This window comes from Lytechinus variegatus, chromosome 13, assembly GCF_018143015.1.
Source record: "Lytechinus variegatus isolate NC3 chromosome 13, Lvar_3.0, whole genome shotgun sequence".
Lineage (NCBI taxonomy): Eukaryota > Metazoa > Echinodermata > Echinoidea > Temnopleuroida > Toxopneustidae > Lytechinus > Lytechinus variegatus.
The window spans coordinates 8,368,857-8,393,093 of record NC_054752.1 but is presented as its reverse complement, the minus strand read 5'-3'; the positions used below and the strand labels follow the sequence as shown (position 1 = coordinate 8,393,093).

The 24,237-nt window shown below is 36.6% G+C and overlaps 1 protein-coding gene across 1 annotated transcript in view; it reads left to right on the top strand.

Moving 5' to 3' along the window:
- The window catches only part of LOC121426089 (glutactin-like), a 39,985-nt gene extending 16,896 nt beyond the window's left edge, over positions 1 to 23,089 (top strand). Inside the window, exons 2-7 of the mRNA XM_041622242.1 lie at positions 3,575 to 3,622; positions 10,004 to 10,146; positions 19,435 to 19,620; positions 20,318 to 20,571; positions 21,642 to 21,901; positions 22,758 to 23,089. Of these exons, the coding sequence (XP_041478176.1) occupies positions 3,575 to 3,622; positions 10,004 to 10,146; positions 19,435 to 19,620; positions 20,318 to 20,571; positions 21,642 to 21,901; positions 22,758 to 23,074 (1,208 nt within the window). The 3' untranslated portion in view covers positions 23,075 to 23,089. The remainder of the gene's footprint in view (positions 1 to 3,574; positions 3,623 to 10,003; positions 10,147 to 19,434; positions 19,621 to 20,317; positions 20,572 to 21,641; positions 21,902 to 22,757) is intronic.
- The last annotated feature ends 1,148 nt before the right edge of the window (positions 23,090 to 24,237 follow it).

The following is a 24,237-nucleotide window of genomic DNA, read 5'->3' as shown; positions in this document are numbered from 1 at the left end:
TAAGGGATTATGAAGATCGGAGAATGCCGCGTAGCATTTTGATTTTGGGTTACTCAAAATCAGCCTTGCCATTGAGTACCGTAACTGGGGCATACGAGGATGTATGCCTTAATTTCTGAATCCATTTATCAATAATTTCCCCAAGGCCCCAGCATAGGATGGATAGATGAGTGGATGGTAGCCAATTGTTTTATTTCGAATGTATGATGTCTGATGGTGGGTTGTAATTGAATTGTGAGCAGATTTGGAATATCAGAGAGGGTTAGGATAGGGGGAGGAGGGGAGAAAGGGGTTTTAGAGGGGGGGGGGGGGTTGAGAGGGGAGGGAGAGACGAGAGAGAAAGTAGGCGGTGCTGTACCATCCCGAGTTTGCTCAATCTCGAGATTTTAGCCCGATCGGCCCTCTTCGCGATTTATCTCGATATTCAAGAAACCCCGTCTTCACCATCGCAAGAAAAGCAATTCCTGCTCGAGCAAGGCATCGATGTTTTATGGTCTGACGCCGTGAATAAATAATTTAAAAAGTTAAACCTGCCTTCAGAATACAGGCCCTCATGTACAAAGTCAACATCTTTGTAGATTTACAACATCTACATGTAATACTTCTACTAGTGCGTCTGCACCTACAAATTAGCGCAATAATTCATGAAATAGCGCGCTATTTTGCAAATAGTCCCTAGTTGACTTGGGATTGCAATCTCGAGATTAATACTACAAACTAGCGCGATAATTGCGTCTCCATTGCAAATAATCTCAAGATTGTTCAGCTTGGGATAATTTGCCGGATCAGAAATAGCGCGCTAATTTTAAAACTCGGCATGGTGCAGACGGCCCATGTGTGTTCCTTTTAAATGAAGGAGGAGAGAAGATATAGGCCTGGAGTCAGGTTCTGAAGTCAGGTTTAACTTTGGCCATGGTCTAATTCTGTGCTAAAATTATGGAAAGCCAAAAGAGTCAAAATTTTTATAGAGTTTTATGTTTTGTTTCTTATAATTTTTTTTTGCTCTTTCCTGATTCTTCAATGGTGACGACAATCATCTATTAATGCTTCCTAGACAATTATGAATGATTTGAGAGCCAAATTAGCTGAAATATGATATCTCTACTGTTAGTGTTTTATGTAACAATTGGCTATCCATACTTAAACCACAACTTTAAACCGGAGTTTAAGTTAAACCTGCCTTCAGAATACGGGCCATAGTGTACAAAGTAAGAGGGGAGATTCATGGAGGGGGATGGGAAGATGGAAGGAGGACTGCAGCGATGAGAAAAAAGGAGGAGAAGAAAGAAGTAGGTAGTAGTGAAAGTAGAAGTAGTGACTATACTACTACCACAACTACCATTGCTACTGTTGCTTCTACTACTACTACTACTACTACTACTACTACTACTACTACTACTACTACTACTACTACTACTACTACTACTACTACTACTACTACTACTACTACTTCTACTACTACTATTGCTGCTGATATTGCTTATATTTGCTGCTACTATAGAATTACTGATGCTGCTGCTGTTGCTACATATACAACATCTACATGTAATACTTCTATTACTACACTACTACTACTACTACTACTACTACTACTACTACTACTACTACTACTACTACTACTACTACTACTACTACGACTACTACCACGCTGCTAAGTACTACCTCCATTACTACAACTACCTCTACTACTACTACTACAACTACTACTACTACTACTACAACTACTACTACTACTACTACAACTACTGCTACTACTACTACTACTAATACTACTACTACTGCTACAGTTGTACTAAGTAATACTACTACTACTACTACCACTGCTACCACTTAATCTTGCTATTAAATTCAAAATGCAACTACATGTATGTGTTGAAATTACATTGTCTTGTGAAGATTAGGGTGACTATTGTCATAGGAAAACAGATGCCTTGTATTGAATTATTGAAATCGCCAATCATGTATGTAAATGCACTCACAGGTTCTTGTAGGGCTACTTTATAATTTTGTATAGTAATTCTATCCGTTTTCTATAAAAGATAGTCATGATTTGTGTTGTATGGAGAAAATTTTATCTTTTCCTCACTTAAAAAAATGGACAAAGGCTTGTATAATTTGTGAGTTTGTGTGATTTCCCCATTGCATGTTTACATAATACAACTACTTTGCGTTGCACTCCTGAATTTGCTACACGCAGCGTACAGCGGGTTCGATCTTCATTATGCATTAAAGGCAATCCGATGTGTGTGTGTGTCAGGATTCCAGCAGGACTACGCTGAGCATGCTTTAATGCATGAGATTTGAGCTAGGTGTTGTGTACATAAATGGCCATTTGTACAGGGCGCAAGTACATGAACACGGCTCTTCGTTAAAAACTGCTTGTGCCGTTGGTGGTCGGTTTGTTATGCCCGTGTGTAACTTGGTATATATAAACGAATAGGCTTGTGCAAGGCAGGATGCTGCTTGTGTGATAAGCCATTGATTAATATTTACCCCTCTATCTCTTCTCTTCCTTCCTCCGCTATCTTCTTATTATTTCTCTTTTCCTTTCTCTCTTTCTCTTGCTTTTATTTTCCTCTCTCTTTCTATCTCTCTCTCTATTATTACCACCTCCTTGTTTCTCCATCTCTCTCCCCCGGCCTCTTGGGCACTGAGTTTTTGTGAGGTCATTCCTGCATTGTCAGGTGAGGATCGCGTTTCCACGGCAACGGTATTGTCTAATTTCGACCCAAGTACGCACATAGGTTGTCTCAAGGCAGAAGTATCTCTCAAGGAATATTTGATGAGAAGATGGAGGAAAATAGAACACAATATATGGCTTGGGTGATGGGATATTGAATGCTACGTAAAATAAATTCTTCATTGGATTTTTTTTTTCAAAATATAGGATTATATTATGATTCTGAAGGCTAGTGAACTACTGTACATTTGTGTACAGTTTAAAAAGAAATGTAGATAAAGTTTATAAGGACAATGATGGCCGCTTTGATGATGATGATTGGGGTGGTAATGATGATGGCGATACTAATGAGGATGATGATGACAATGATGATGGTATTGGAGAGTATGATGATGATATTTGGATGACAATGGGAATAATTAAATGATGTTGGGGAATATAAAATTATTTTTGTTAGAATTCTAGTTTTCGAGCAACAGTAAAGATGGTCATTGCAGTATCAAAGGTTATATAATGATATAAAATAGATTTATGTGTATGATGCATATTCAAACCAGAAGTACAATACTTTGGTATACCATGAATATTCTTCTAAACAGGCATACAATTTTATATGACTAAGACAACAAAGAAGTCCTGAATAATGTAAAGAAAGAATTTGTATGGACTGCAATAAAATATGTTTAGTATACTATGAATATTCTTCTAAACAGGCATACAATTGAAATGATATTAGACTAGAAAGAAGGAACAAATATTGTTAGAAAGAATTTATATCAATGGACTGATTTGACATATTTATCTTAATGAAACTTGCCTAAAGAAGGTGTATTTTATCCATAATTTATTGATTGTATTTCATGATAATTTCCCCTTTGTCCCCTTTTTCTGCAGGTTGCCACTTCAGTGAAGTATGTAAAGAATCTGAAGATTGTATAGAAGGTGAGTAAAAAATAAAATCCCCATTTTGTAGAGAATGAAATAGATATTTATACCAGTATCAATGGATTAGGCCTACTGACCTGTTGGCATAAAGATATCGGGTGGAACATGTATTTTGAAAATAATACCCTTTTCATAAACCCATCCAATTAGCCGCCTAAGAGTAATGCAGATAATTCAATAAAAATTGCGTTCACAAACTTCGAAAATAATCCACATTATTTGTACGAGCGCCCGTCCTGAAAAAGGCGGATAATTGTCATGGCAACTGCACACGCCCCCTCTGATGGGGTTGCATTGGAAAAGGGTGACCTTGAGAGAGCATCATGGCAATTATCCGCATTACTTTGGGAATGCGTTCATAAACTCAAAATCTGGTCCCAATGCCGCTATTATGCAGATAATTGCAGCATCAAAATAATGCGGATAACTCTGGTCCTCCTCCGATTTTACGACCAAATTATGCTGCTATTAGCCGCATAATTGGGTTTATGAAAGGGGTATGAAACCTTGGTCTTACCCTATCCAAAATTATAATTTTAGACCTCAGTTCTATGAAATACCGGTTTTAGTGATACTTTTTCCATATACATTTCCACATATTTCCATTATGTACATTTCATGACAAAAAAATACCTTTCATGACTAAAACATTGTGTTTGATTTACTCTATTTATTTTCTTATTCTCATTTTATGATACCGTTGGTTTTTAAAAACTTTTCCAGCTGAATAACAATAATAATGTTTATTTTATGAATTACATGTAGTTGACAACTGGCACTCCATAAAAAAGCGTGATCTATGAAGTTATTACCAGGGTTAATTAAACATATAACAATAACGCAGTTCTTGTATAGCACATGTCACATTATGTCCTAAAGTCCCTATGCTCTTCCAAAGGACTTGAAAAATATTACCCTGGCTTTAGCCCCGCAGACTTAAAAAGCACAGTGGCATTTCAAGGAATAAATTCCTGCCAGGTACCCATTCATCTCACCTGGGTTGAGTGCAGCATAATGTGGATGAATTCCTTGCCGAAGGAAACTACGCCATGGCTAGGATTCGAACCCATGACCCTCTGTTTCAAAGTCAGAAGACTAATCCACTGGGCCACAACGCCTATCAGAACTATTGATTTTAATTTGGGGAAGCGTGTCATGGAGGGCTTGTCAGACATTTTATCTGACAAACTTGTTTCATCTGACAGCTACCATCATAACAATCAGACACCTGTGCTTCTGAGTCAATAAGAATGAAGGAAAGATTTGATAACTTGACAGATGGCATATATATGTTTATCTTGAAGACATCTTTCATGTTGGCCATCATCAGCAAAGAAAATGCTATGTATTTTTTGTTAGTTTCTTTTTATTCTACTGAAAAGAACAGTGTCCACAGTTTGTATCACAGTGTGTTCACACTATTTTAGTTCAGTGTCAAACACTATGTGAAATTTGAGCCTTTCAAAAGTGCGAATTACATATTCACATAGTCGACCATACGAACATGCTGTGAACGGACGCACTGTTGATGTGTCCACAGTGTGAAAATATCATCACACTGTTGAATTTAGGCATATGAACAGTGTGAATAATATTTTTACATAGTCAATTTTGTGAACACACTTTGATAACACCATATAACACACTGTGATGACTCTGATCACTCTGTGATCACACTGTAACACTGAACACACTGTGTATTACACTGTGAACACACTGTGATCACACTGTGTAACACTGAACACCTAGTGATCACACTTTGTAACAGTGAACACACTGTGTAACACTGTAACACTGAACACACTGTATTACACTGTGAACACACTATGATCACACTGTGTAACACTGAACACACAGTGATCACACTTTGTAACAGTGAACACACTGTGTAACACTGAACACACTGTGATCACACTGTAACACTGAACACACTGTGATCACACTATAACACTGAACACACTGATCACACTATAACACTGAACACACTGTGATCACACTGTTTAACACTGAACACACTGATCACACTGTGTAACACTGAACACACTGTGATCACACTGTGCAACACTGAACACACTGTGATCACACTTTGTTACACTGAACACACTGTGATCACACTGTATAACACTGAACACACTGTGATTACGCTGTGCAACACTGAACACACTGTAACACTGAACACACTGTGATCACCCTTTGTAACACTGAACACACTCTGATCACACTGTATAACACTGAACACACTGTGATTACACTGCGCAACACTGAACACACTGTAACACTGATCACACTGTGTAACACTGAACACACTGTGTGACACTGCGTTCTTTCCAGAAGGGTTGATTTAACAAATATACAATTTTCTGACATTTTTAGTGGACACCTTCTCTTGAGGTTCATAAAATCAGTTTTATCTGATATGTAAGGTTTTTTTATGATTGGATAATATTCTGACATTTTCAAATGACTCCTTACACAGGGTTTGTAAAATTCTTGCATCATAGGATTTACTATTTCCACTAAATTCCCATATTGAAAATAGTCAATTTTGTGAAGCTACATACATGGAGATCAGTATTTTCTACTCCTGTGTCTCTTTCCCATACATAAAAAATCCTAGTGCATGTTAGTTAGCCTCATTCATATCTTATTATCTGCACCAATTCCGCTATAATCTGTCACCTACAATTACTTGCCATCTCCAATTATTTGCCACCTACGGTAATCCGCCTCCCACGAAATATGCAAATCAGGTATTAAAGACACCCTCACCTGCAGCCGAGGCCTGACGTGTTTTGGCCGCCAAAAAATCGAAAGCTTGACCTTTTAGTTCGGTCGTAATCAATGACCGCCAAGCTTTAATTTGTACACACACACCGTTATTGGGCCCCATTATCGTATATTGGCAAAACGGAGCCGCACGGTAGTATATTGTTTATTGGTTGTTGGAATTAGATGTGGTGGAAAGGAAGGGTGGCTGGGAGAAAATTAGGCAATGAAGTCAATTCTATCCATATGAGTAGAAAATAATCCCTGAGGCCGTTACATGTAGGTGCTTTGGTAATGCATCTGCGGTCAATCCCGTTGGTTGAGACTGAAATTGAGGGTAGCCTGCCATAATAAAAATGCTGACGTGAATCACCAGTGTAATTTGGTGATTTTAGGGGGTTATTATTCGGTCGGCCTGTTTAGAGTGAATTACGAATGTGATGAGTATTAGTATCAAGGTTGTTTTTATATAAATATTTAATTTCAGATCTCTCTCTCGCTGTCTCTCTCTCAAGTACATTTCTCTGTCTCCAATTTTCCATCCATCTATCTATCTATCTATCTATCTATCTCTCTATCTCTCTCTCTCTCTCTCTCTCTCTCTCTCTCTCAGTACCCTGTAGTTACAGTACATTTATATCTACTTAAGATATTGAGGTGTAATTGAATTGCTTGTAAATACCATTGACATTTAAACTTGATTGTTACATTTTTACGTTATGCATGTACATGTATGTCTTATGGGATGTTTAAAAAAAAACTGCAATTGATCGCAAGTCAATTACAGGTCCCAAAATCAATCCAAAGTCATGCATTTCATTGCAAATTTTTAGAATTGATTGATGGTCTGCTTCGTGCAACAACAAATAGGAATTGATTTTCTTTAGTGAAAATTGATCTACTACTTGTAAATTTCCATCTGAAATTTGCTATTCTTGGAACACCCCCATAGACTTACGGTTGAAATTTATTTAAATATCAGTTTCATATCATTTATGTTAAAGGGTCCTGTCTTGTACATGCAGTGTACATAAGATTTTGGGTTGTTCATGTTCTTGTAATAATAATAATAATAATAATAATTGGCATTTATATAGCGCTTTATCAATCTACGACTGTTCAAAGCGCTTTACAATTATTATTACCCGGTCACTGGATTCATAGCATTCCAAGCAGCCTGTTAGGCGCAAACTTGCTAAACCAACCACAATGACGGTTGTTTCCTACCGGTACCCAATTAGCACCTGGGTGAGAGTGGCAAAGTGTGGATTGACGCCTTGCCAAAGGGCGCTAGGCCATGGTGGGATTCGAACACACGACCCTCTGATTACAAGGCGAGAGTCAGAACCGCTACACCACGGCGCTTCTTGTAACATGACAAAGATACAATTGATATTTTATGAATAACCTTCAATAAGATTAATACAATCAATTGTTCCATGAGTGTGCATGATGGCTCAGTGGTCAATTCATACCAAACATTTTAAACAACAGGACCTTCTGCCTTCTTGCTAGGTGCTCATCAATTTGATTGGTGAAGGGTGATAATAAGATGTTATTGTTAATATAATGCAGAGCCCTTTTTTGATCAATTCATTAATTGAAGTGGCTTCCTTTAGGTATTGAAATTAACAGCATTTTTTCATTATTTACATCGACTGTATGGCAGTGAGTCCAAACTTTGCGTGTGTCCATACTTCGCGGACGGTCATTATCTAGCCAATATCCTTAAAATCTGACATCATCAACGTGAAAAGCGACCTAAAATTACCCTTGGCTTTGGTGTAAGTTTCTTTACGATGAGTTCAGTATTCATGAAAATATTGACAAAAGATTGGCAAATTTGTCACCGTTAGCACCCATTTTGAAGAAATCTGATATTCTCAACAAGCATCATGATATCACCATTTGATTTTGCAAGCAGAAATCATCCAAAATTTGAGTTAAATGTGGTACTAACCGATTCTATAGCATTTTGCTATCAATCTGATAGAAATATTTCACTTTTTGAGCTTGAGTTTTTGTTTAAATCTCCACAAAAACTTTGGTCCGCGAAGTTAGGTCACACTTTTTCTGAAAAGTTTTCCAGCACAGCGCGCATTCGCTGATAGGAATAGAATTTTGAGATCGCGATACCAGCGAAACCCCGTTGACCTACTTTACATTTTCGTCTATGATGTTATAGTTTACTACGGTCTTGCCATCAATGTGGTAACTATTTCTCGAATTGGTTTTGTATAAATTATGAATATTTCGTGAAAAAATGTAAGCCTGATAAATATTTTTGAAAAGTGCACGAAGTTTGGACACCCCATATATATGTTTTATTTTCATGGTTTATTTCACATCTACTATAGATCTTGAGGTATGACATACGCAAATACAGGGTAAATTGCAGATTTGTCTATTGCCAACACATCCACCCATCACACGGTCTGCCTTATGCAGTCTAATGCCATTCCATCAATCAACATTTTGTCTAACATCCATTTTGTCCAATAACCATTTGGTCCAATGATAGCTTTGTCTAATCACCAGTTAGTCTGTGACCATTTCGTCTGAAACCAATTTTTTTCCCCGTTCATTTCACCCTATTAACACTTGGTACAATTAAACAGAATGGTATACGGACTTAGAGGCTATTGGACTAACTGGTTATTAAATCCAATGGTGAGTGGACAATCTGGCAGTTAGACCATGTGGATAGTGGACGAACTGATGGTAGACCAGGGGGCAGTTTCATGAAACTGTTTGTAAGTTAAGAACGACTGGTTATCCTTTCTTGTGGTAAATGATTTTCGCCATTAAATGTTCATTGGTGATTATAAAGCACATAAGAAAGGTTCACCAGTCGTTCTTGAAGTCCATCTTAACTTACGAACAGCTTCATGAAACACTCTCCAGATGATAATAGACAAGTTTGTAATTGAACAAATTGGCATTTGACCAATTCAAAATAAACCCAATAAAGCATAGAATTTATTGTATTTTTATGGTACATACCTCATTTACTCTCGTAGTTTATCTACTGAAGATCCGGGATCAATTTCATAACAAAAAAAGCTTATGGTTATGTAAACTTTGTTCTATTGTTATCTGTCATGGTTACAAGGCTCAGCAGCCAATCAAAATCAATTTTTCCATTTTAGTCATCAACACGATAAAGTAACCATAATCACAAGTTTATGAAATCGGCCCCTTTAAAATGATTGTACTTTGGAATTATTGTATTGAGGATGATACATACTTGAGGCATTTATATGTAATATCCGTGATATTGAATGATGTTTGCATTTTAGTCTGGAATTGCCAATTTCAATGTGAGCACTTCTTTGTGTATGCTTGGAGATTATAAGGAAAATACAAAGTGTAGAATTTTTTTTATTATAAATTGATGCAGAGTTTTTTTTTAGATACAAAAATAAAAATCCTTATTGGATTGACATCTGACTGTTATTGGTCACTATTCAACGGCACTTTAGATTTTCCTAAGATGTTTGAAATCTGGAGTGCAGCTCATTTCATCATACAAAGTAATTAGATCATTTGTTTGAAAAACCATAACTTTAATGTAATTGGTTATATTTTCTGTCTCTCTCTCTCTCTTTGCAGATAATTTATTTGGTACGTGTGTTAGTCCTGATTCAGTTTCCCTCCCTTTTTACGATGTAAGCCGAAACGGGTTCCGCGATCTCAAGATCGTTATTCGATTTCTCCTGGATAGAGGCTACCAGTGGAGAGATGATGCAGCACAGGTAATTGCTTTTGCATGCATTTTGTGTTTCTCAAGAGGATTTTTAAGGGATGCTCCGAGCTGAAAACATTTGTATCTCAATAAATAGAGTAAAATTCAAAGAGCGAAATGCTGAAAGTTTCATCACAATCGGATAGCAAATAGCAAAGTTATTGAATTTCAATGATTTGCATTATTCTGGGAAACAGTTCTAGGCATGTCTTCATGAATATTCATTAGGTGGGCTGATGAGGTCATATCCCCACTTGTCCTTTTGTATTTTATTATATGAATTTAGGTTTATTAAACATTTTGCTACCAATAACTAAAACAATTGGATTGACAACTGATTAAAGTGCATTAGTTATTTATTTCTGCAACTTATTTCAGAATAATGGAGACACATCATTTACATGCACATTTATGAAAAAATGATACAATTATGATTTTATGTAATAACATAAGAAAAAAGGAAAGAGGGGATATAAAAGGCAAGACCGCATTGATCAGATCATGATAAGAGGATGCGCACAACAGTGCGTTGATCAACGAGATAGCATGTTGCATACAACGTACATGTCTTCATTTAAGTATGACTCTTAGTGGGTGTTGCAAGAAAACATTTGCGATCAATCGCAAATATTCTGTTGCAAATTTACAATTGATTGATCACTTTGAACTATAGCAAATCAGATCACACTCCTTTTTTCATGAAGCAGATTAGCAATCAATCGCAAATTAGCAACTAATTTCACGCCATATGCTTGATTTTGGGAACAAAAATAGACTTGCAATTGATCACAAGTTTCTTGCAACACTTTATAAGTCATACTGAAATCTTTTTGAAACACCCCCAGACTAATCATTTATGACCAAAATTTGAAAAGTGTTAAATAGTTAACATGATCTACCAGATGAAGTTGTGAACAGTCGAACTGTCAACCTGTTCAAATCATGTTTGGAAAAAGGTGTGGAAAAGGTCCCTGAACGTGTACAATCCAGATGAAAATTTTCTATGTTCATGCTCTACCCATGCCACTCAACACCAAATAATTACCAACGTTCGGATGAAGAGGGGCAAATAAGTTGTGTATAACTTTATGCCTGTACTTCCAAGGTAAATTTGACAAAATGAGTTAGAATAAGTAGATGTAATAAGAGTAATAATAGGGATTGATTTATTAAGAACACAATAGAAAAGGCTCTCTCTATAGAGGCACTTTGCATTGTAAGACATAGGTAACACAAAGGTAAGCGATTGATTGCTAATCTGATTTTCATGATTGATTGTACACTGTATTCAATGCAATCAATCATAGAAAAATGTTCTACGATCATTGCTAAGCTTTGTGTTACGGGCCCCAGGAGAAGAGGGTTGGATTGTAATGGTTATTGCACCAAACTGATAGTATACAAAGTAGGTTAAGCAATGATGTTAGACGATCTGAGAGTTTAATAGATCAGTGATGTAATGAGATGAAAGATATCTAGATATGGCGTATCTTGCTAAATTTATAGAAAACTATGAGCGAATGAAGCGAGCAAGCAAAGATTTGGACATTTTTATTAAAAAAATCAAATTTTAAAAAATAGATTTTCACAATAAATTCAGAAAATTATATTGTATTAACATTTACATATATACAATTGAAATGGTTACAGCATCTTGGATTATGGCATTTTTAATGTCTTGAAGGAGTTTGTGCCACTGTCATTCTTCTTTTAAATCTCTATCTATCTCAACTTTTAGTTGAAACAAGGCTGTTAGCACTGCAGCTTGACATTTCCAAGTGAAGGCAGCTTCTTACAGTACATGTACATGTATGTAGCTCTAAAAAAGACACATTCATCAATAAATGACTAGAAATAGTGATGACGTTTGTGTCGGGAAGAGATTGATTATATAGTGTTGTTACGGTGCTTGTGGCTTTTAAGTGGGAGTTATTATTCTCTTCAAATCTAGATTACGTCATTTGGTAAAAAGTGCTAAAAGTTTGATGGCTGATCTATCATGCAAGTGATACATATTATTTTTGAAGGTAGAAGTGACCTTAATCAGGAAGAGGGTTCATGTGATAGGGAAACAAACAGAGCAAACTATGAAATATTATTTGGAGAAAGAGATACAAAGATGAATAGATAGAAAGATAGAAAAATAGATAGATAGGTAGGTAGATTGATAGATAGACAGATAGATGGATGGATGGATAGATAGTTAAGTAGGGATAGTTAAGTAGGTAGGTAGAGATAGATAGATAAATAGATAGGTAGATAGATAGATAGAAAGAAAGATAAGTAGGTACATAGGTAGATAGGTAGGTAGGTAGAGATAGATAGATAGGAAGATAGGTAGATAGATAGCGAGATAGATAGATAGAAAGAAGGGTTGATGAATGGATGGGTGGGTTGAAGGAAGGATGGATGGATAGATATATAGATATATATGTATTAATCATATAGAAAGGCAAAGGTGGATTTATCAATATAGAAATTGATTGATAGATATGGATAAATAAATAGATAAATAGATGGGCAAATGAATTGATAATGGATATATAGATAGAAAATGGAGCGATTTGTTGGTTCTAAAGACATATTGATCTTCAGAATGAAATTGTATGGAAAGAAAGGAAGGATAAAGTGGAAAGGAGATGCAAATATATAAAAAAAAATGAATTGGTTAAAAACAGTTTTTGAAAAAAAATATAGATTTGGTTCATTAGAGGCATGTGCCATTCAAGTGAAGATACAGTACACAAGTGAGCAAGAGGTCAATGAAAAGGTAGTGGAAATGAAGAATAGAAAAAAGAGGAAAATGAATAAAACAGAGGAGGAGAGAAAGAGAGATATTGTATAAAGAAGGTAAGATTTGTCCAGATATACTAAAATGAAAAGCAGATGAAAGAGTAGGAGGATTTGAAATTCTTGAAATGGAATGACCATCTCTATCTCTATAGAAATTGTTTGTTAAACATGCACACACAAAACATGTATGAATAATAATAACAATAATAATAGGCATTTATATAGCGCCATATATCTAGAAATATTCTATTCCGAGGCGCGTTGTTATTATTATTACCCCGGCTTTAGTTCGAGCTGCCTTTCAGCGCTCATGCATTCAAGGAATTAATCCTGCTGGGTACCCATTCACCTCACCTGGGTCGAGTGCAGCACATTGTGGATAAATTTCTTGCTGAAGGAAATTACGCCATGGCTGGGATTCGAACCCACGACCCTCTGTTTCAAAGTCAGAAGACTTATCCACTGGGACACAACGCTCCACAGAATAAAAGGTCTTTGTACAGGAGATGGAACAAATTTTAAAAAAAGATGAAGATAGGAAAGAGAAAGAGAGAGAGATATGAGATGGCCCACTGTAATATGATTCATGGAAAGGAATGAAAGAAAGCAGGATGATTTATTCTCGAAATGGAATGACCATCTCTACCTGTAAGGAACCATTCTGGCAAACACACACACACACGCAACAAATATATAAATAAGATGTCTGTGTACATGGGATGGAACGAATTAAAGAAAAGATGAAGATAGAAGAGAGAGAGAGAAATAGATAAGATGGCCAACTTTGATATGAATTGAAAAGAGATGGAATAAAGCAGGATGATTTATTCTAGAAATGGAATGACCATCTCTATCTGTGAGGAACCATTGGGGCAAACACACACAACACAACAAATATATGAAAAAGATGTCTGTGTACATGAGATGGAACAAATTAAAGAAAAGATGAAGATAGAATAGAAAGAGAGAAATAGATAAGATTGCCAACTTTGATATGAATGGAAAAGAGATGAAATAAAGCAGGATGATTTATTCTAGAAATGGAATGACCATCTCTATCTGTAAGGAACCATTTGGGCAAACACACACACACACAACAAATATATAAATAAGATGTCTGTGTACATGAGATGGAACAAATTAAAGAAAAGATGAAGATAGAAGAGAGATAGAGAGAGAGAGAAATAGATAAGATGGCCAACTTTGATATGAATGGAAAAGAGATGAAATAAAGCAGGATGAGTAGAAATTCTTGATATTAAATAAACATCTTCAACTCTTTGGAAATCATTTCGGGGGAAAACACAACACACACAATATGAATAAAAGGTCTAAAGGAAATGGAACAAATAGAATAAAAGATACATAGAGGAAAGAGAGAGAAAGAAAGAGGGAGAAAGAATGAAATAGATAATATTTGGTTTGGTTTCCACTGAATGAAAAACAGATCAAAGAATGAAGGAGGATTAGAAATTTTCAAAATGGAATGATCTTCCCCATATCTTTGGAAATCATTGAGGAAACCCACTACCCACAATAAATGTAATATGAATATAAGATTTGTGCTCAGGAGAGGAAACAAATTCAAGAAAAGACGAAGAAGGGAAAGAGACTGAAAGAGAATGAGATATATCAAGAGAGAAAGAGAAAAGATTTGGTTTAGTGTTTAAATGAATGAAAAACAGATGAAAGAACGGATGATGATTAGAAATTCTCAAATGGAATGACCATCTCCAACTCTCCGGAATTCATCAAAAAAAGGACACACAACGCATAAATAAAGCGTCTGTATAGGAGAGACACACGCACCACGATGTTATTGAGTAGCCGGTTGCTTATGAGCAATGACGTCGATACTCTGTGAATTACATCTCTGCGACCATCCAAGAGATTCATATTTCTGCTGCCTCGACTGTCTTTCAAACGTGTCCTGCATATTGCTTTCCTTCCATTTAAAAACAAACCAAAAAAAAAATCATGTCCTTCGCTTCAATCGCAGGAAGCCAGGGATATAATCATATTATTTTGCCAAAGTAAAAAGATATTGTAGTATTGTTGGGTTTTTTCCCTCAGAGGACCGTGTTCTTTAATCCGAGAGTTGGTGAATAAAAAAGGGTATATTTTTAGACCTGATCGTATCTTTTTTGCGATGTACTGCATGATGGAGTGAGGATGGGTACTCTTGGGCGATCAATGCCACTTACGTCAGAACAATTTTTTTCTGGAATCCAGGATGAATAGTGTTCTTAGAATATTTGACAAGCATTACCAAAGGCATTTGGTCCACGTCTATGAACATCTGTACATATTAACATTTGCGGCCTCATGCTTGCAGCATCTAATGTGCAGAAATATTGAAAGTGACATTTATTCTTGCATTTATTAGAAGGAACATCTTTATTTAGCCTGCGGCTAGATAGTTATGTCACTTTTAATAGCTTGCATAAATGATAATGGTATTCATCCATTTTATTACAACTCCATTTATGCATTAACAGCACATTCTGTTGTTAAACCAAAACTGGTTAGATTCAGGGTGAAAATATGGCTCAACACAGTAACAAAAGCAAAAGATTATGAAAGTAAAGAAGTGATTTTTTTAATTGTTTTAGTTTAATTAGTCTACCTCTATTTCATATTCTTTTTATAAAATCAATTCTTTAAGATGTGCTAAAGAAGTAGTTCAAAATTGAACATGAGTCTGATCATAGTTTCATTTGTCAAAACTTTGTACATATGATGCATAGATTCAAACTTTCATGCTATCCTATTGTATAAAAGTGTAGAATATAAGTACATGTAAATACAACATCGGGATAGCCAAAAGACGGACCAAAAGAATTTCAAATAGGCTAGTACATGTACGTCTCCTTGATTTTACAATATCAAGATGGATCAGGGGCAGAAATCTCTCCCAAAAGGTAGGGGGGACAAGGGGCTGGAAAAATTGACAAGCAAAAAAAAAGGTTATCAACCCAAAATATAAGATCATTTTGACAAGGAAAAAACTAAAAAAGGTTATCACCTCAAAATTAAGGTTGTCTCGTCCAAAATACATGTTTTATTTCGATTTTGAATGATGTACTTATTTTCATCACAACACAAAAGACCAAAAAAAGTAGGGAGACATTTGACATTGTGTCCCCCCTACTATTTTGAGTAGGGGGGGGGCACATCCCCTCTGGGATTTCCGACCATGAGATGGATTACAGCAATTGTATTGAGTGCAGTAAACAGCAGATTAATCCAAAATAAGTGCAAAGAGCACCCTTCTTTCTGTCATTGTTCTGATCAAACAAAATATGCAGTGTTTCATTCTTAAATTGTAATCTGCGGTAGATATGAATAGACTTTGAAAAAACTTCAGTTAATACATTTTGCTCCCTAAATGTGATAAAAATGCCGCACTTCAAGTGCCATTGTAGCAAGATGCATGATGAATACCACTCATATGCTGTTTTTTCTGATTTTTTTTATTATATAACATAAAAGTAAAAAAGATGCATATTAGTGATGATGATGATGTTTTAATTGAGCACTCGTAACAATGACTTCATGTAGATAAAAGAATTGAGATATCTGGGCCCCGTTGCATTAAATTTACCATTATGGTAACTAATTTGCCATCCAATGTTAACTAACCATGGCAACACATATCAACAGCCAATCAAAATCAAGGATTCCATGCAAGTTCCCTTTGCATGGCAAAGTTACCATAATGGTTACTTTTTTAACACAATGGGACCCGGATGCACCCAGCTTGCTAATTATCTGAATACTTTCACTTTCTTTTTAGATTGTGATGATGATGTCCATTTATGCTTACTGTTACAAAACATAATGTGTTATTGCCCTTGGATTTATTTGCCAAATTTGTGGAAACAGGGAATGAATTGTCTTACCACAGTTGGTAAACGCTTTTGTTCATATGAGAAAAAGTTCTCAACTATCACCTGTACAGTCATACATGTATATATACATGCATGTATGAAAAAAATCTATGTAAACTTTTATTGTGTAGTAGTATTTATGAAAAATGAAGCAATGTGGGGTGTGATACCCCCCCCGCATAAGTATTCCCTGGCATGAGATTTTTACATGTATAAGACTGCCTTGACTGTCCTTTTACAGAAATACCTGAGGTCCAATATTTGACCTTCTTTTCGCTCTTTTCGCCATGTCTTGATGTTTGAAAATTATTAAGGATTCATGCCCCGTAGAAAACGATGCCCCAATTCCTCCCCTGTGTAAAGAGCACTACTCGAATATCGCTATTGCGGAGCTAGAACCGAAAGCCCTATGGTCACTTTATTATTGCATCCCCACGCACTTGATTGTGTGTATGTGTGTGGTCAGTGGGTCGCTGTCGAATGAGGGAGGGGTTGTCAATATGAGTAAGAGGTACTTAGAGGGAGGGGTGAAGAAGGGGGGTAAAGGAGAGAGACGAATATGGGAGAGAGAGGCAATATGTGCAGAATGGGGAAATAGGAAGGCCAATGGTAGATGATATTGGTGATATGCATGTATGTATTTATCTGTAGTCATGGATTCTTGGGGGTGGGGCAGATTGGAATAGAGTGAGGGAGAGAGAAAGAGAGATGTAGAGAATATTTCAGAAGAAAGATTTCTATAGAAAGGATGACAGGTGGTGGGCAGAAAGTATGTAGAATGAGGGAAGAGAGATACTTTATCCGTGATATTTATTTTTTAATTATCTGTGTTATTGTTTGAATATTTTTGTGTCTTTATTACCTTGTGAATACATCGCAATTCGGCCTTAGCCGCGATGATGTCTGATTTTTATTAATAAACCATTTATCTATCTATCTTTCTATCTGTCTATCTGTCTGTCTGTCTATCTATCTAAAATATCCATTGAACAGAATAGCAAAATGGTAGAAAGAGGGAAAGATAGAAGGTTTGTGTAGGGGAGGGGGATAGAAGGAAGAGAAGGATGGAGAAGGGAGAGGATGGGGGAGGAGAAAGGTGAAGAGAAGAGAGAGACAAGAATTCCCTTTACTACAATTCACGAAGGGGGAAAGAAAATTGGAAGAAGATTAAAGAGACAAAGAGGATGACATCATGTATTCATGGTTTGGCTACTAGTTTGTTATTGATCATCCGATTTGTGTCAAGGAGAAATAAAATCAATGAAAAAGAGAGGCCAAGAGAGGGGGTTAGAAAACAAGAGAGCGTGGGAGAGCGAGGAGAGAGAGAGTGAGAAATAGAGATGGGGTGAGAGAAAGATCACTGCAACTATTCTTTCATTTGTAGCCCACCCATGTCCATGGCAGATGAGAGATTAGTCGAAGAGGATCCTTCACTTTCATCTCAGATCCTCATCTGAAGATGGAAGGGGGTCTAATGTTACACCTCTCAGGCCGACTGTGCCTCTAGAATGATCAAACCCGGCCCACTCAGCCTCGGAGGGGCAAGATCCAGCCACAAGAATTAACCCAGTTTAAGCTTCTCAGGAAAATATTTTGGAGTAAACAAAGCATAAAGAATATCGTGGGTATATGAGTTTGAATGTCTAGTGGACAAATGACGGATAAAAGTCGGCCCATTCAAAATGAATTGTCTCATGGAAAAAAAAATGAATACTCTCGGCCCAGTCAACTTCTAACTTTGAGGGGCATGATACAGCAAAAGATTTAACCCAGTTTGTATCTGACGAAAATAGTTTGGAATAAACAAATCATAAGAAAATATTGAGTATTGATTTTGTCTCATGGAAGAATGAATGATAAAACCCATCTAGCGCAAGCTCTCAGAGGCAAGATCCAGCATCAAGAATTTTACTCAGTTTAGACTTCTCAGGAAAATATTTTGGAATAACCAAAACATCAAGAACATTGAGAATGAATTTTATCTCATGGAATAATAAATTGTTATGAGACCGGTGCCAAACTTGGAATGTGAAAGGCGGAATTTAGCATCAAGAATTAACGCAAAACAATTCTGAGGAATTGTTTTGTAATGATATATTGATCATGTGCATGGTTTGCTCTTACCACTTACTAGTTCAAAATGATCAGATGAAAGGGTCATCTGAATGTAACTGTTTTTAAATTTAAAGCATATTTGACTATTTTGTTGTCACATTCAACTAAAATACCGTACAATTAATGACCATATTTGACTATTTTGTAGTCACATTCAACTAAAATACAGTCCAATTAATGACCATATATGACTATTTTGTAGTCATGTTTGACTAGAACACAGTATAATTTCTTACTAGATTATAGTAAAATGAATGACAATATTTGACTAAATATTGCATGTATGTCGGCACATTTGACTAGAACAGAGTATAATTTCCAACTAGAATATACATGTACAGTACAATGCAAGACCAGAAATATTTATGTCACACAGCTGACTATTGGTCAAGTCATTTTTTTCTAATTTGTTGTTAAGAATGTAATAATTATTTTCTTCAATGTGTAAAACTGTCATTTCACTCTGCGATCTCCCTGCCCTTTTGTCTACCTCCTCACAGAAAACACTGGAGAAGATCTTGGGCCAGTACCGCATGGAGTATGTGGACCCGGAGGTGGAGCTAGAGGTCAACTATGCGAGGGAGCGGGAGCTGGAGCTGGAGGCCCTGGAGAACATGGCTGCCCAGTATGGGAGTCTCTTCTTCAACAGGAAGACCAACGATAGACTGGAGAATGCAGAGGAAATGGTGAGTGGAGAAAAGGGGAGGAGTTTGGAAGTGGAATACTTGTTTATTGGGAGATATTCACCATGAAAAGATGGATGTTAAATATGAAAAAATGAAAAAAATTTGGGAGTTGTCAGATCTGACAACTTTCCTTGATTTTGATAGGCTGAGAAGCACTGTGGAGATAAAACTTGACTTTATTGGATAGAATGCAAGATGTTAACTTGAATTGGGTGTTACATTGTCACAAATTGGTGTCACTCCTTTTTTGAGGGGAATAATTAGCTTCTGCATCTTGTTAAATTTACGCTTTGAGAGAGTGTCGTCCAGTTTTCAACTTCAGGACCAAACTTAGAAATTATATCTTTAAATTTTCATTTTACTGTCATCTGTCATTTGTTGTATACCCCTTAACAAGACACTTTATCTACAATTCACATAAATTGAATACATTTAGAGGCGCGATGGTGGAGTGGTTGAAGGTGCTGATGATAGTTTGGGGTTCAATTCCCAGCCAAGGCTCTTATGTCTCTTTGCAAGGCATTTCATCGAAATCGTTCTTTCACATCTTTCAGATGATGACATAACAGGTTAGACGCAGATAAAAATAATCATATCTCATTGTTGTTTGTAAAAACTAAATTATACATGTACGCATAAATGCATGCTTAATTATTTGACCTTTCCCTGAAATTTGACCTTCATTTTTTTCTTCCAGAACCGAAACTATGGCGTCGATCCTGCTTATTACACCGAGGAAGAGAAGGTCACCTATCTTCCCCAAAACAAGGTAGCTAGGGGGACCAGCAGGGACGAGGTGGAGGATTTAATACAGCAGTACGTGCAAGCTATTGAAAATTCAAGCCCCAGGGAGACGGAGGAAGAGGCAAAGTGGATGTATCATGAGTATTACCAGAAATACCTAGATCTTCTTGAGCAGTATAGAGCCATTGAGAGGGCTGCACAAAACGAGTAAGCTGAAAAAAAACTTTTTTATTCAACAAGACATTTTGTGATATCAAGAAATATAATCATTATGTTTCAATTTGGCAGTTAAGAGTACAAAAGGTGATGAGATGATGATCCACAGTATTTATATTACGCCATAAATCTGTTAAAAACATTCGTAGGCGCAGGCTCATCTATTAAGCTCATCCAGTAAAAGGTGGCAGATATCAAAAGAATCCATTATTTGATTACTGATACCATGGTCACATTTGTTCTGCGGCTGTATGGCGAGTCAAAAACAGCCGTTTTAACATTTTTTGTCCAACTACATATAGGTGGTTTGAATAAAAATTAATAAAACGGCTGTTTTTGACTCGCCATACGGCCGCCGTAGAGCAAATGTGACCAAGGTATAAGAGACATTCAAGCAAGATGTTTTCAATGTTTACACTATCAAAGAAAGAAAGATTGTCAATGTCTGCTGCACATGTGTCCATGTTTTAAAGTTTAAACTTCAATTTTATGAATTATGTTCCCTTAGATATTTTGTGACATTCCATTCATTCCATACTCTACAAGCAATAGGCAAATATGCAGTTATTACTGAATTATATTTATTTTGAGATTTTGATTCTGTTTTCAGAGAATTTGTTATGAAAATACATGTACATGTATTACTATTACTGTAAGTACACATTCTTATTTATTTATCTATCTATCTATCTATTTCACATCTTTATACAGGGTAACCAATTCAGCTATACACAATAAAAACAACAAAGATAAAAAGCTGGTTTGCAATCGGGCCCTGTTAATCAAAATACATGTACATACAAATTATAAAGTACATAATATGCAAAATATACAAGAAATAAATCTTTAAAAATCCCAACCCTCTGTGCCATCATCAGATTCATCAGAAACACACAAACACACGGAAGCACCCAATCCCACACACCCATCACATGACATTAACAATGCAAGAGACGTATATTATTCATGAAACGCAACCCATTTTTTTCTTCATACTCGGGAAGTACTTGAAAAGAACGACAATCTATGTTTTAATTTTGATTGATTTATTTTTCCTGAAGGTTGGCAGGGGAAGAGGAATACGGGGACGAGAGTCCAGATTACTATGCAGAGGTTCGGGAAAAACTTGACTACTTAAAACAGTACTTAGAAGAGATATACCAAGGGGAGCTGGATAAGGAGGAAGAAGAGGAGGAGGCAGGGATGGAAGGGAATGATGAGGGGATGACCGATGGAGGGATGAGCCAAAGTTCGAGTAGCTGGTGGGAAGCTAGCAGTAGCAGCATCAGTGAAGGTGGATTGGAGGAAATCTTAGAAGAAGGTAAGGAGAGGGTTGTTTCCATGGTGATGGTATTGATGGGGAGGATGAGATGGATTGCAATATTAATAATATTTGTTCTATGATGATGATGATAATGATGGTGGTGGTGATGATGGTGTTGGAAGGTGATTATGATGACGATGATGATGGTGGTGGGAGATGATTATGATGATGGTGATGATAATGATGATTGTGGTGATGATGATGATGATGGTGGTGGTGATGATGATGATGATGATAATGATGGTGGTGATGATGATGACGATGATGATGACGGTGGTGGTGGTGATGATGGTGTTTGAAGATGATTATAATGATGATGATGACGATGATGATGGTGGTGGAAGATGATGATTGTGATGATATTGATGAGGATGATGATAATTATATTAATGATGATAATTATGATAATGATGATAATGGTGATGATGTTGATGATGATGATGATGATGATGATGGTGATGATGATGATGAGCATGATGACGATGATTTTTATGATGCTGATGACTTTGGTGAGAACTGATGAAGAGAAAGAGAAAGGTAAGGTTGATGATTCCCTTGTACTTTTCATTTTACTGTCCATTGTTTCTCTAACATTTCCAGTGTATTCCTACAGTGATTCCTACATCAATACTGTACATTGAAAACCTATTATAATAAGATGCATTCCCAATGTACAAACAAGAGTGCATTTATAAAAAGCCCTCTCTTGATCCATCTCCCCACCTCTATCAACTCCCTTGATCCCAAGATGTACTAATGGATTAACCAACTAACAAGATAATAATTGCCTATTGCTGATGAATAGTGCTCTCCTAGCAGACCTTCTCATCTACATCTTCTCCCAATCCTCCAGGGATTGACCGACTGGCTGTCCAACTCATCAACAACGAGCTCATCCCCCAGATGACCCCTCAGGAGCAGGAACAGTGGAGGCGACTCAACGAAGACGAGAAGGAGGGCATCATCCAGGAGGCTCTCCAGGCCATCGACTGGGTCGCCATGGAGATGGAGACGGAGGGTGCAGAGGAAGGGGAAGTCCAGAGGGAGATGGTGGCCGAGGCGATGGAGGCAGAAGAAGAAGAGGCAGAGAAGGAGGAGGCGGAGGAGGAGGAGGCGGCAGCGATTGAAGCAGCGATGAAGGATGGAGAATGGCTTAATGAAGGTAATTAGAAAGGAACAATGCAGGTGGTGGTGATGATGACTTTGTTGGCAGTGGTGGTAATGATGATAATGATAAAAATGAAGATTAACATGAATATATAATATTTAAAGTGATAAAAAAGGGAGGATGGTGAGGACTATGAAGAGGAAGAGGATGATGATGATGATGACAATGATGATGATGACAATGATGATGGTGATGATGATGATGATGACTATGATGATGACGATGATGATGACAATGATGATGATGACAATAATGATGGTGATGATGATGATGATGACAATGATGATGACGATGATGATGACAATGATGATGATGACAATAATGATGGTGATGATGATGATGATGACTATGATGATGATTATGATGATGACAATGATGATAATGATGATGATGATGGTGATGGTGATGATGATGATGATCATGATGACAATGATGATGATGATGATGGTGATGATCATGATGACAATGATGGTGATGATGATGATGATGATGATGATGACGGTGGTGATGATGATGATCATGATGACAATGATGATGACATTGATGGTAATGATGATGATGATGACATTGATGATGATAATGATGATGATAGTGATGACAATGACGATGATGACGATGACCATGATGGTGATGGAAATGATGATGATGATGATGGTCATTATGATGAAGATGATGAAGATGATGATAGTGATAATGATAAGAATCCTAATATTGTTATTGCTGACAATTTTGTCGATGGAGGATGATGATAATAATCATGATGGACAGCTGGTGGTGACAATGCTCTTTCTGATAAATGTGATTAAGATTGTGACGGTTATGATGATGACAACAACATTGACGATACGAAGTTGTGGTTGTTGCGGTTTGCTCTTGTTAATGTTTCTTATTGGTATTTCTGCATTACGATATTTGTCAGGATGGTTTCAGTGAAGTCCTTCAAATAAATTCTGTAATTTTCATCAAAACATGAATTTAAATATACTAAAGAATTTACAAGCGGAAGGGAAGACGTGCACAGAGTGAAAGAGAGAGAAATTGAGAGATAAGGGAGGGTGTAAGGGGGGGGGGGGGTAGTGGGGGGTAGACAGACTAAAACTGTCAGAAAAGCACAATTAATCCTCACCTTCTGTTTCAAATCTCAATCAACTCATGAAACACAATA